The following is a 12326-nucleotide window of genomic DNA, read 5'->3' as shown; positions in this document are numbered from 1 at the left end:
TATATACACATATATACATAAATAGATACACACATAAAGATACATATATATACATATGCATATATGCACATGTATAGATATACATACACACATCACACATACACATATACATATATACATATACACATACATGTACACACATCCACACACATGTGCCACCTTGAGAGAGAGAGAGAGAGAGAGAATACTGAGCTGGACACAGTGGGTCTCACCTTTAATCCAGCATTTGAGAGGCAGAGACAGACAGATCTCTGTGACTTTGAGGGCAGCCTGGTCTACAGAGCAAGTTCTATGAGAGCCAGGACTACACAGAAACAAACAAACAAACAAACAAAAAGGGAGAAAGAGAATACTTTGAGCCCAATGTGGCTGTACAACCCATGTTCACAACACTAGGAGACTGAAGAGGAAAGACTGTGATTCAAGGCCAGCCAGGGCTCCCATTTCCAAAACTGTACAAGCCCCCATCACTGCCTGGAGGGATTTCCCTCCAATAAGGTCAGAAGAGCAGCAAGGGTGCCCCAGATAAAGTAGTTCCCATTCTACACAAGAGAATCTGGGGCCCAGAGCCCACTGAGCCCCTGCTGGAACCTTGAGGACACCTTGGGGATGATCTCAGCCTTAGCTAACATCTGCGGGGCTGCAACCTGGCACTTGGCCACAGCAGGAGAGGACCCAGAGGCCCAAGGGGCCTCCAGACAGCCATGAGTGTTCGCTTTCTTCCCCAGGGGCTGCAGAGACAAAAGCCAAGCTTCACTCTGGCTGCTGTGGGGAAACCAGAGAAGGGTGGGGATGGCAGACAGGTTCCCAGAAGGGAGGGGCTGACCAGGCCTCCCATCTGCTGCCCAGGCTGGTCCAGCACCAGGGACCCACCCCTCCATACTCTGTTGCTGCCCCTTCTCCGAAGCCCCACCAAAATACACCCACATTCCAAGCTAAGTGTCTCTTGCCAAGGGTGGGCTGCAAGATTTTGAAATAATTCAGCTTTTTTGTTGTTGTTGTTGTTTTTGTTTTTTTTCGAGACAGGGTTTTTCTGTATAGCCTTGGCTGTCCTGGAACTCACTCTGTAGATAGACCAGGCTGGCCTCGAACTCAGAAATCCGCTTGCCTCTGCCTCCCGAGTGCTGGGATTAAAGGTGTGCGCCACCACGCCCAGCTTTTTTAAAGAGTTTTTTAAAAGTTACATTTATATGTATACGTGCACACATGCATAGGAGGCAGAGGTCAGAGGACAACTTTGTGGAGTCATTTTTCTCCCTCCACCGTGTGGGCTCTGGGAATCAAACTCAGGAGAGATGGCTTAGCAGTTAGATCAATGGCTGCTGTCACAGAGAAGCAGAGTTCAGTTCCCAGCACAAACAGGCACACAGGCAGTACACCCCCACACACAAAATAATAAAATCGACTCTGAAATCTCTCAGGTATGCATCCCTTGGCTGCAAGCACCTTTCCCCACTGAGCCATCTTGCCAGCCCATTCTTCAGCATTTGCAATGACTTGGTTTCCAACTGACTGGGATGCTCAGGGATTCTGTCAAAAACTTTTCTGGGGAAAAGAGGGACCAGGTGGAAAATATTAAGGGACCAGTCCAGCTCTACTGTGTAGGAAAGCAGCAGTCCCCTCTCTCTGGCTCTCTCGCTCTCTTGTTTTCCCCCCTCCAAACCTCCCTCCCCATTCCCCCCTGCAGGTCACACCCATTGATACCTATCTCCATCTCCTATTGGAGACAGGCATATCCCTTCCCTGCTGTGTGGCTTTGAGGACCTTCCATGGCCTCCCAGAGCCATCTTTCCTCTCTCAAATGCACACACTATAAGTTCATTCCTTGAAGAATCATAGTGAGAGAGACCTGGGCTCACAGAGCAGAACACTGGGAATCCCTCAGTAATCACTAAATTCAGATGACGATGAAAATGAAAACAGTGGGGGGGGGCAGGAAGAGTTGGGGGGTATCTCGGCGACACCTTGCTAGCATGTGCAAAGGAGGAAGGATTGCCATGGTGACCACCGAGACCCTGAGTCGGGGGTGGGTGAGCAGAACTGAAGCATGAGCGGGACTCAGTGAACCCATGCGGGCAATCAGCATTTGGTCCAGAAAACTGAACCATGGACCTGCTGGAGCAGCTGGGGAAAGAGCGGATAGGGGAGATCAGGTGGAGCCTAAAGGACTAGCAGTGGACTGGTGGGTTCTGAGCCACAGCGGGGAGGATTGAGCAGGAGGAGGGAGTGGTGGGTTCATGCCCTCCCCCAAGCCTGCAGACTCACCTCTGTCTTCTTGAACCGTGCCCGGAGGGTCTTCATCACACCTGGGTTCTTGTCCTGTTTCTGGGCAAGGTGTGGGTGGGGTGAGGGACAGGATGCTGGGGTGGTCAGCCACACTGCCCTCACAACACAGTCTGGGCAGATCTGCTGTGTGTCCAAGTTCAGGTTACTTGCACTTTCTGAGGGAACTGTCCTCAACTATAAACAGATAATTCCTCCTTGTCTGGGCAGTCCCCTGAAGTGGGGCTGAGCGTGCATCACAACCGGCAGCACTAGCTCAGCAGCTCACACGGGCTGCAACCTGGAGTTTGTGCAGTCATTGATGCCATGAACTCCCCACCACACAAACACACTTCTCTGTGAAACTTCTATTCACAAAATTTCCTCTCTCGCAGACAGAATCATCTACCGCCCCAAACAGAGCTTCCGAGTTCTCCCAAGCTGGGTGTCCTCCTGCACCTCTAACCTGGGTTCATATGTAATGGAGCTACAGGGGAGGACAGTCAGTCCTTTGCAAGAAAGTCTGGTCAAGACTGTCACTATTTAGGGCAGATCCACTCATCCACCCATCTTCCCACCCACCCATCCACCTATCCATCCATCCACCCATCCACCCATCCACCTATCCACCCATCCATCTATCTACCCACCCATCTATCTATCCATCCATCTACTCATCCACCCATCCATCCATCCATCCATCCATCCATCCATCCATCCATCCCACCTCCTCTACTAATTAGTCTGACGGTTCAGGCTCACTTTCACCCCACACCTACCACCAAGGGTGGGTGACAAAACACCCAAAAGAGTTGTCCACATGCTACCAGTCAGGCCTGTGGATTTAAGAGTTTGCCTCCTGGAAGAGGTGACATAGCACAGGAGACGCTGCGCACTGGGCCTGGCCCACGGCTTCCGCGTGGGATGTGTGTGCCGGTCACAAGTGTACAGATGCTTGTGTTCATACTGTTGCAGGTAGCACCCCTCACCAGCACTCAGACTTCCCTGGCTTCCCTCACCTACATCCCCCTACCTCAAGCGACTCCGGCCGGAACCCAGTGTCCAAGCAGCCTCTCTGGTTACCCGCTCCAGCTGCGAGCCACCAGCAGCAGAGTAGAGGTGACACCCGATCAGGTTGGGGGGGTGGGGTGGGGGCAGGTGACGGATGAGCCAAGGGAGGAGACAAGCTGCTGTTAGCCAGCTTGCTCAGATGGGCAGCCCCAAGGACGGGCCTCTCCCACCTCCCTGTGTGCTCCTGCCTCCTCGAAGCCTTTCTTGGGGTCTCCACGGGCGTCAGGAGGCTTCGGTTGTTATATGCTGCCACTGACCCGGGTCCCCAGTCACCATCACCACGGCCTGCTCCTGTGTCTGTTGATTACCAACAGGCAGAATGCTCAGATGGTGCCTCCCATCTCTCAATGGCCACGGAAGAAGCAGGGCATCCCAGGAGGTTTCCGCGCCTCCAATCTATCCTCTTCACCTCTCCTTGCATCTCTGGGCACCTCTGGGCAGCACGTGGAACTCGCCCAGTACTGTGGCCCTGACCCTATGTTCTGTGATATCCTGGGAGGTACACTCCAGAAACTAACCCAGGAAATGTTGGCAGGGGGCCCAGAGGTCCGTCCTCTGCCCAAGAACCCCAGTTTTCCATTCATTCTCTCCTGTAGCCAGAGACAGGAGACACTGGATGACAGTCACAAAGGTTATGGTATCAAGTAGCCTAGCGTGGCTTCGAACTTGCTGTGTCCCCTCCCGCCAGTGCCATAAGCACTCGGGGTAGGGCTCTACACACTGAGAACTGTGCGAGAGGGTTTTTGTTTTGCTTTGTTTTGATTCGTTTCTGGGTTTTCCTGATGTTGTCTCTTTTGAAACAGGAAGTTGGTCTGGGAGTCGCAATCCCCCTGCCTCGGCTCCTGTTAGTGGCCTCATCATCTTTCTGGCTCTGGTGGCCAGACAAGCCGGATCCCAGGGCTGGGGAAGCCACTAAGTCAGAGAAGTCTCTGCCAGTACTAAAGACTGCGCTTGCTGCATCAGGAGAGCGCATGCGCTCTGGAAAGAATGCTGTTCTTCACCTCCACGTACCCCACCCCACCCTAGGGCACGTATCTAGGGAAGGCGGCTACTCTTTCCCGGCCGTCCCTTCTCTACTTCCGGCGGAAGCGGCCTCAACAAGGGAAACTTTATTGTTCCTGTGCGGCAGCGCCGGCGATGATGTCGGTGAATTATGCAGCAGGGTTGTCGCCTTACGCGGATAAGGGCAAGTGCGGGCTGCCCGAGGTGAGGGCTGCAGTGTCCGGGTCACCGAATGACCCCAGACGGGGAGCGGCCCGGCGGAGCGGGGCATTGTGGGAACAGCACGAAGCATAGAGTCTAGACAATGGGAAGGACTTCCCTGGAAGGAGGGGGCGGGAAGTGACGCCCCTGCTCTGGCAGCGTGACGCGGAGGGACCTGGGTCAGGGAAGGAGTGAGGGGCTAATGGGGATGAGACCAAATCGTCAGGCCAGGGAGTAGACGTTTTAAGGGTGGTGGGGAAGCGACCAGGTGGGCTTGTCAGGGAAAACCTGGAGCTGTGGGAAGATCTGCAGGACCGGAAGCTGGCACCCTCTTCTGGGGGCACCCCTGTACCCCACTCTGTACTCCTCCTCCCTGATTCTGGGCCAGATGGACCCTGAGAGTGGGGCTGTCAGTCTTTGTTGTTTGGAAGGGGGTGTAGGGTTCTCTCTTTGTAGCCCAGGTTGGCCTCGAACTCACAGAAATTTCCTGCCTCTGTAAAGGCCTGCGCCACCATGCCCTGCCTGCCTCATGTTAATGGAACCCCTAGACAAGTAGCATCTTGATTTAGGGGAGAGAGGTGGGTTATATCTAAAGTCCGGGATGGGGGATGACGTCAGTGGGGAGGTCACGTGAGCCACAACCTGACCTGGACAAAGTGGTTGCCTGCTGGAACAGCACTCTGGGAAGAGGGCTTGGCGTGTGCAAAGGCCCTGGGGTAGGACACAGCGATGTGTTAGAGGTGCCTGTGTGGCTGGAACTGAGGGGTGTTGAGAAGGGGCAGACAGAGCATTGACCCACAGGAGGCCTGCCGCTTGGAGGTCACGTGTTGCCTCCTCCTGCCCTCTGACCCTACAGATCTTCGACCCACCAGAGGAGCTGGAACGCAAGGTGTGGGAGCTGGCCCGGCTAATGTGGCAGTCCTCCAGCGTGGTTTTCCACACGGGCGCCGGCATCAGCACCTCCTCTGGCATCCCTGACTTCAGGTCGGTGGACGAGGGGAGACTGAGGCAGGGCTCTTGCTGATAACCTCTGGGGACCAAGGTGAGGTGGCAGAAGGGCCTTTCAGTTTCCCTACGTCTCTGAAAGGCCCGGCGAGAACTCCACTTGCCCAAGGGCCAGAGCATACCCACGTGATATAGTAGCTGCAAGACATGCTGGGAAATGTATTCTTCATGCAGCTCAGCTGGCCATTGGGTTTTATAGGGTCAGAATGACTCAGTGTTATAGAGTGACTTTCTCATCCCTAACCTTCGGTGGCAGCCTATGACCACTGTGAAGTATTCTGGGAATCCTCAGCAGGTCTTAACCAGTACTCAGCCCCAGCTCCGTGAGCTTCCCTGCCTTTGTTGGCCCTCAGCCCCTCTGCCTCTTTCATGAAGATGTCCCACTCTTTCCTTAGAACCCTTGCCTACCCGGCAGCCATTGTCTCCCCCACAGGATACAGAACCACCCCAAGAACGGGGCTGGGGCCAGCATGGGCGGACTTCAGTGTTAGCAGGAAGAGCCTGTAGCCTGGAAAATGAATGTTTGACCTCTGTGAGTGTCCTCTGCTTGCTATCCTCAGGGGCCCCCATGGCGTGTGGACCATGGAGGAGCGCGGCCTGGCCCCCAAGTTTGACACCACCTTTGAGAATGCTCGGCCCTCGAAGACCCACATGGCCCTGGTTCAGCTGGAACGCATGGGCTTCCTCAGCTTCCTGGTCAGCCAGAACGTAGACGGGCTGCACGTGCGCTCGGGCTTCCCCAGGTCGGATGAGTCGGCCGGGGGCTGGGGCTCAACTGCATCTCTTCCTCCTTATTGGACCAGTATGCCCGAGCTCAGGGGCATTTACTAGGGATGCAAAGAGGGAGAAGGCTCGGAGCCCAAACTGGGCAGTCCTTGGTAAAATTGCGGGATTGTAGGCCGGGTTCCACCCCGGCCCCTCACTGGGGGATGGGGGAGGTCGGCAGGGGCTTTAGGGCCAACTGACTATTGTGGGGGCGAGTTCAAGACAGGGTTTCTCCACGTCTTGGCTATCCTGTGACTTGCCCTGTATACCAGGCTAGCCTCAAACTCACAGAGATCCACTTGCCTCTGCCTCCCAATGCTGGGATTAAAGGGGTGCGCCGCCACCACCCGGCTAGTCAGCAGATTTGTTTATTTATTTATTTATTTATTTATTTATTTATTTATTTATTTATTTATTCAAGACAGGGTTTCTCAGTATAGCCCTGGCTGTCCTGGAACTCACTTTGTAGACCAGGCTGGGCCTCGAACTCAGAAGTCTGCCTGCTTCTTAGCCAGCAGATTTTTGTAGTGGGGAGGAGGTGTTTGTGAGTTTGTGAAGATACAATCAGCTATGCATGTAACAGTTCCTCAGAACGGGACAGGCTGGGGCATCCTCCAGGAAAGAGAAGGGTACACCCCTTGTGAGTGAGCCACCTAGGAAGGCTTTCTGGAGGAGGAGGCAGACTGAGCAGCTGGTCCGAGCCCCAGGATCTGGGAAGGGTCCTTACTGCCATCTTCTTCTGCAGGGACAAGCTGGCAGAGCTGCATGGAAACATGTTTGTAGAGGAATGTCCCAAGTGTAAGACGTGAGTGTTGCCCCCCTAAGCCAGCTCAGGGTCCTAGCATGGCCTAGGGAAGGCCAGAGACAGTCAGATGATGAAAACAGACCAACGAGGGCTCATAGAGAAATGGGGCAAACCCTTTCTTCACAGTCCCCCAAGCGAGAAGCTAGTCATGCCCTTGGCAATGAGGGGCTCTCCCTGCCCTGCCTATGCTATGGCTCTGGGCTGGGTGTCAACATGGCTTGCACACCAGAGCCTCGGGGTGTTGAGCAGGGGCTTCGCCCCTGACTCCCTTTTAGGGGTTCTTTTCTCAGACAGGACTTCATTAAGTTGCCCAGGTTAGCCTGGAATTTGGCATCCTCCTGCCTCAGCGCCCTGTGTGCTGAGCTCACAGATGTGAGCCATCATGATTCCCTTAGCCGACTCCCTCCCACCCCGCCCCGTGTGGGTGCCGGCAGCTGACCCCGGCTCAGCCCCTCTGCTTGTGTTCTGAGGCAGACTTGCTCTCAGAACCTGTCCCTCTTTGGTTTAGCTGAGTAAGTGGCCAGTGAACTCCTGGGGTCCCCAGCTCAGCCTCCCAAGCTCTGGGGCGACAATCCTGCTCCACCATGCCCTTCGTTTTCCATGGGTGACTCAAACTCAGAGCCCCGAGTCTGCATGCCAGGCACTTTCAGACTGAGCAGTCTGTCTGTCTATCCCTCCACTGTTTGTCTTGCTCAGTAGCCCATGGATTGAGCCTGGCTACACCACCCTAACCCTGAAAGAACATTAGAAGATGCATGTGCACTCTCCCCCTTTACAGGCAGTATGTGAGAGACACAGTTGTGGGCACCATGGGCCTCAAGGCCACAGGCCGGCTCTGCACCGTGGCCAAGGCCAGGGGACTTCGGGCCTGTAGGTAGGTGACTTTCCTCACACCCTCCACCTGTGAGGAGGTGGGCGTCCCCTGACTCCCTTCCCCGACTGCCACAGAGGGGAGCTGAGAGACACCATTCTGGACTGGGAGGACTCGCTGCCTGACCGGGACCTGATGCTCGCGGACGAGGCCAGCAGGTGGGAGCCCGTACTCCCCAGGTGGACGTGGGTGGGGCAGCAGGGTTGTCCCCATCACCCACGGCCCTGGGCGCAATAGGTGCAGAGGAGAAGCTGAGACAGAGTGAGAAGAAGGTTTCTTTGCTTTCCTGCTTTCAGGCTTTTGTGGTAGTGGGGAGAATCCTGGGCCTGTGTGCACTAAACAAGCCCTCTGCACAGAGCCAGCCCCTCGCTGGAGGAGTCTAGGCAAGAGCCCCACCCTGACCACGCCCCCAGCACCTAACTGGGGGATTCTAGGTGGGGCTCCACGCTGATCCCGCCCCCATACCTAACTGGGGGATTCTGGGTGGGGCTCCACGGTGACTTCGCCCCCACACCTTAACTGGGGCTCCGCCCTGACCACGCCCCCAGTACCTAAGGGGGGGGGAATTCTAGGTGGGGCTCCACGCTGACCACGCCCCCATACCTAACTGGGGGATTCTAGGTGGGGCTCTACCCTGACCTCCAGCTTTGAGCCATTTCACCTGAGACAAGGTCTGCTGTGTAGACCAGACTGGCCTTAGACAAAAGAGGTCCACCTTCTTTGTTGTTTTGTTTTGTTTTGTTTTTTCGAAACAGGGTTTCTCTGTGTAGTCCTGGCTGTCCTGGAACTCACTCTGTAGACCAGGCTGGTCTTGAACTCAGAAATCCGCCTGCCTCTGCCTCCCAAGTGCTGGGATTAAAGGTGTATGCCACCACTGCCCGGCGAGGTCCACCTTCTGAATGCTGGAATTCAATGCGAATGCTCGCTCAAAGCTTGAACCATTTGATCCTCCTGCCTCAGACTGTGGAACAGCTAGAACAACAGGCCTGTGCCACCAGCCTGACTATAGTTTTTAAAAAAACTGGCTGGGTGGTGTTGGCGCACGCCTTTAATCCCAGCACTTGGGAGGCAGAGGCAGGCGGATTTCTGAGTTCGAGGCCAGCCTGGTCTACAGAGTGAGTTACAGGACAGCCAGGACTACACAGAGAAACCCTGTCTTAGAAAAAAACAAAACAAAAACAAAACCCAAAACTGGACAGTGGTTTACAGTGAGACACGAAGACGGAATCTCAGCTCCCAAGTGTTTCTCCAGTGCCTGGTGGGTGGGTTCGAGGGCTGGAACCTGAGGTGGGCCCGAGCCCCACCCACTTCCTGCTCCCTGTTCCAGGACCGCAGACCTGTCTGTCACCCTGGGTACCTCGCTGCAGATCCGCCCCAGCGGGAACCTGCCCCTTGCCACTAAGCGCCGCGGAGGCCGTCTGGTCATTGTCAACCTGCAACCCACAAAACATGTATGTGCCAGTGCCCTCCCTGCCCGGTGCCCCGGTGCCCCCTACCCCGCGCTGACTGTCCCTTCCTTGGCAGGACCGCCAGGCTGACCTGCGCATCCACGGCTACGTGGATGAAGTGATGTGCAGGCTCATGAAGCATCTGGGGCTGGAGATTCCCGCCTGGGATGGACCCTGCGTGCTCGACAAAGCCCTGCCACCTCTGCCGCGCCCAGTAGCACTCAAGGCTGAGCCCCCCGTGCATCTCAATGGTGCCGTGCATGCTTCGTATAAGCCCAAGCCCAACAGCCCTATACTCCACCGGCCCCCCAAAAGAGTGAAGACTGAGGCTGCCCCCAGCTGACCCGGGTATGTGGGGCGGGAGGGGTACTTGAAGGAACCACACACGTTGGGGTTTGTTTGTTTGTTTGTTATACTCTGGGGAGTGAACCCAGGTTTGCATATCCCACCTGGTGTCTTTTCAGAATTTTTTTTTGAGACCAGGACTCCCTAGGTCGCTTAGGCTGGCCTGGAACTCACAGCTATAGCCCAGGCTGGCCTGGAGCTAGCCTGCCTGCCTTAGCCTCCACTGTAGCAGGGATGGCGGGCCAGCACACCATGTCCAGCACAACTCCTTTCTTCAAAGTCTCACTGTGTCCCTTGTCCAGGTCCTTCCAGGGAATCTCAGGGCATGGGGAATCCCACACGTGTGGAAGAGGCCGTGTCCCAGGGATCCACGTGCCTCTCCACCAATCACACCCCACTCCTGACTCAGGATGTGCCCGGAGCAGCAGTCACACACTCCACACTCCACTGCTGCCCCTTGCACGCGCCCCACCCCACCCTGACACAGAGCCACCAAGGGCCCACCAGGCACCCATCTGTGCTAAGGGCCCAGGCTTCCAGAAGCTCCCAATGCAATAAATACAAAATTCCTTCCATTCTTTTACATTTTGTTATATTTACTTATTTCCTCTGTGTGTGTGTGTGTGTGTGTGTGTGTGTGTGTGTGTGTGTGTGTGTGTGGAGGTCAACTGACAGCTTGAAGGAGTCAGTTCTCTCTTACCAAATGGCTCCAGGACATGGAACTCGGTTCATCAGGCTTGGCTCAAGCACCTTTATCTGCTGAGCCCTCTCACCAGTCCCGTTCCCCCAACCCACCACCACCTCCTTTATTTACCTCAGTGTGTTAGAGTCCCCACCCAGCCCAGGCTATGTGAGACCCTGTCCCAAAAACGTAAGTTTGAAGGACCTGTTTTGTTATTTTGTTTTGAAGTCATTCCACCCCAATAAGGCCAAATCCATGGATGAAAACATTCCTGGGACATCATCACCTCTGGAGCCTCCTGACCACTCCTGGAGACAGATATCCCACAATTCTCTTGCTCATGCAGGCACAGCGAGGTCTGACATTTTTTCTGTGGGTTCTGAGATTTCGGACTCAGGTTCTCCATGTTTGCACTGAGCCACATCCCAGGAGTTCCTAGGTGTCTGGTTAGTCAAGGTCAACCCACTCACCCAAGATCCAGCACTCTAGAGGACCTGATCACTCAGATTTTAGGGTGGAACCTGGAGAACCTCAAGAATCAGATGTTGGGTGCAGGAGCTCCTAGTCGCGGCTTGCAGTGATAGCTAGTGAGTCAGAGGCGAGGCTGGGCACCTGCCCAATCAGGAGCACCGACTTCAGCTCTGTCCAGTCAGAGTCCGAGGTGGGATCATGACTAATGCCCTGCAAAGGGCAGTGGTCTCCACTCTATGCCCCCCACCCCACCTCCAACGTTCCCACTTGGTAGTGGCAACTGAATGGTGAAGAGATGTCCCAGAAATCCTGCTCAGTTTGGAGGCATCTTCATATGCGTCCCAAATCGTCACACAGACCGGAAAGTCTCCCACCCCAAACTCTGAGCGAAACAGTATGACCCAGCAAAGTCTCCATTCAACGTTCTTCTTTCACAGCTCGCCATCCAGTGCAGCAGTGAGAGCAGGGTCACAGGGGTCTCTCCCTCCTAAGAGCATTAATATCACGCACAGTGTAAGGACTGTGGAGGAACATCCACCAGCCATCCCTCAGAAGGAAACTGCACCTGTCTTTGAGTGTCAGTAGTGTGGGGAAGCCTGCATTTATCTACAATCTTTTCAAAGACAGGAAAGGACCTCAGAGAGAAACTACAGATTTCAGCCGTGTGGGAGAGAAAAACCCTGCAGTTTTAAGCCGAGTAGGAAAGCCCTCAGACATTTCTCACCTTTGCAGATGTGCATGAAATTCCATACAGGAGAACAGTGACATGAGGAAACCCTCCATTGGCTAATATCCTGTAGGTGGTTTTTGATACTTTGTGGGTTCTTCCTTATAAAGGGGTGGGGGAAGGCTTCTGAATTTAATTCCTTTTTTCTTGTTTCTTCTTTGAGCACAACTACTAACAAACTAAAACCAAACAACCAATCAACCAACCCCCTAATTCATCCCCCTCCATCCCGTGTGCCAATGACCATCAACCAACCACACTGCCTCTTGGAGCCTTTGCATTTTATATGTCCTCCAAGAAGTGCCCAGAATTCCAAGCATTACACAATCACCAGACTATCTGCAGCTGGCAAAACCATGCCTCTGCTAGAGCTCGAGGCAAATCATAGTCAGCTGCTGTGGGCAGTCCGAAGCAGCCCCACATCCCACACCTGGGATTCAGACAAAGATACATTCTTATAATATTTCTGGGTTTTTTTAAAAAAAGCCTAAATCCCAAAATTGTCACTGCAATATTCTTTCTTTTTTCTTTTTTCTCGAGACAGGGTTTCTCTGTGTAGCCCTGGCTGTCCTGGAACTCACTCTGTAGACCAGGCTGGCCTCGAACTCAGAAATCCACCTGCCTCTTCCTCCTGGCTGCTGGGATTAAAGGCGTGTGCCACCAAGCCCGGC

General features: G+C 54.4%; 1 protein-coding gene across 3 annotated transcripts; it reads left to right on the top strand.

Moving 5' to 3' along the window:
- The first annotated feature begins 4408 nt into the window (after window positions 1-4408).
- Sirt6 (sirtuin 6) lies at window positions 4409-10358 on the top strand. Of its 3 annotated transcripts, none has more exons than XM_021204300.1 (8): window positions 4409-4539; window positions 5393-5520; window positions 6102-6284; window positions 7052-7111; window positions 7890-7985; window positions 8060-8140; window positions 9310-9433; window positions 9507-10358. In XM_021204300.1, exons 1-8 carry the CDS (start codon window positions 4471-4473, stop codon window positions 9771-9773), a joined length of 1008 nt encoding a protein of 335 aa, XP_021059959.1. In that variant the 5' UTR covers window positions 4409-4470; the 3' UTR covers window positions 9774-10358. The 3 variants fall into 3 exon arrangements, with proteins under 3 accessions (XP_021059959.1, XP_029398539.1, XP_029398538.1); XM_029542679.1 differs by lacking the exon at window positions 4409-4539 and adding an exon at window positions 4614-4715 and having other exon boundaries at window positions 9507-10343; XM_029542678.1 differs by lacking the exon at window positions 4409-4539 and adding an exon at window positions 4767-5114 and having other exon boundaries at window positions 9507-10343.
- The last annotated feature ends 1968 nt before the right edge of the window (window positions 10359-12326 follow it).

The sequence above is a fragment of the Mus pahari genome, chromosome 9 (assembly GCF_900095145.1).
Source record: "Mus pahari chromosome 9, PAHARI_EIJ_v1.1, whole genome shotgun sequence".
Lineage (NCBI taxonomy): Eukaryota > Metazoa > Chordata > Mammalia > Rodentia > Muridae > Mus > Mus pahari.
The sequence above is the reverse complement of the archived record's forward strand: the minus strand, read 5'-3'. Positions and strand labels throughout refer to the sequence as shown.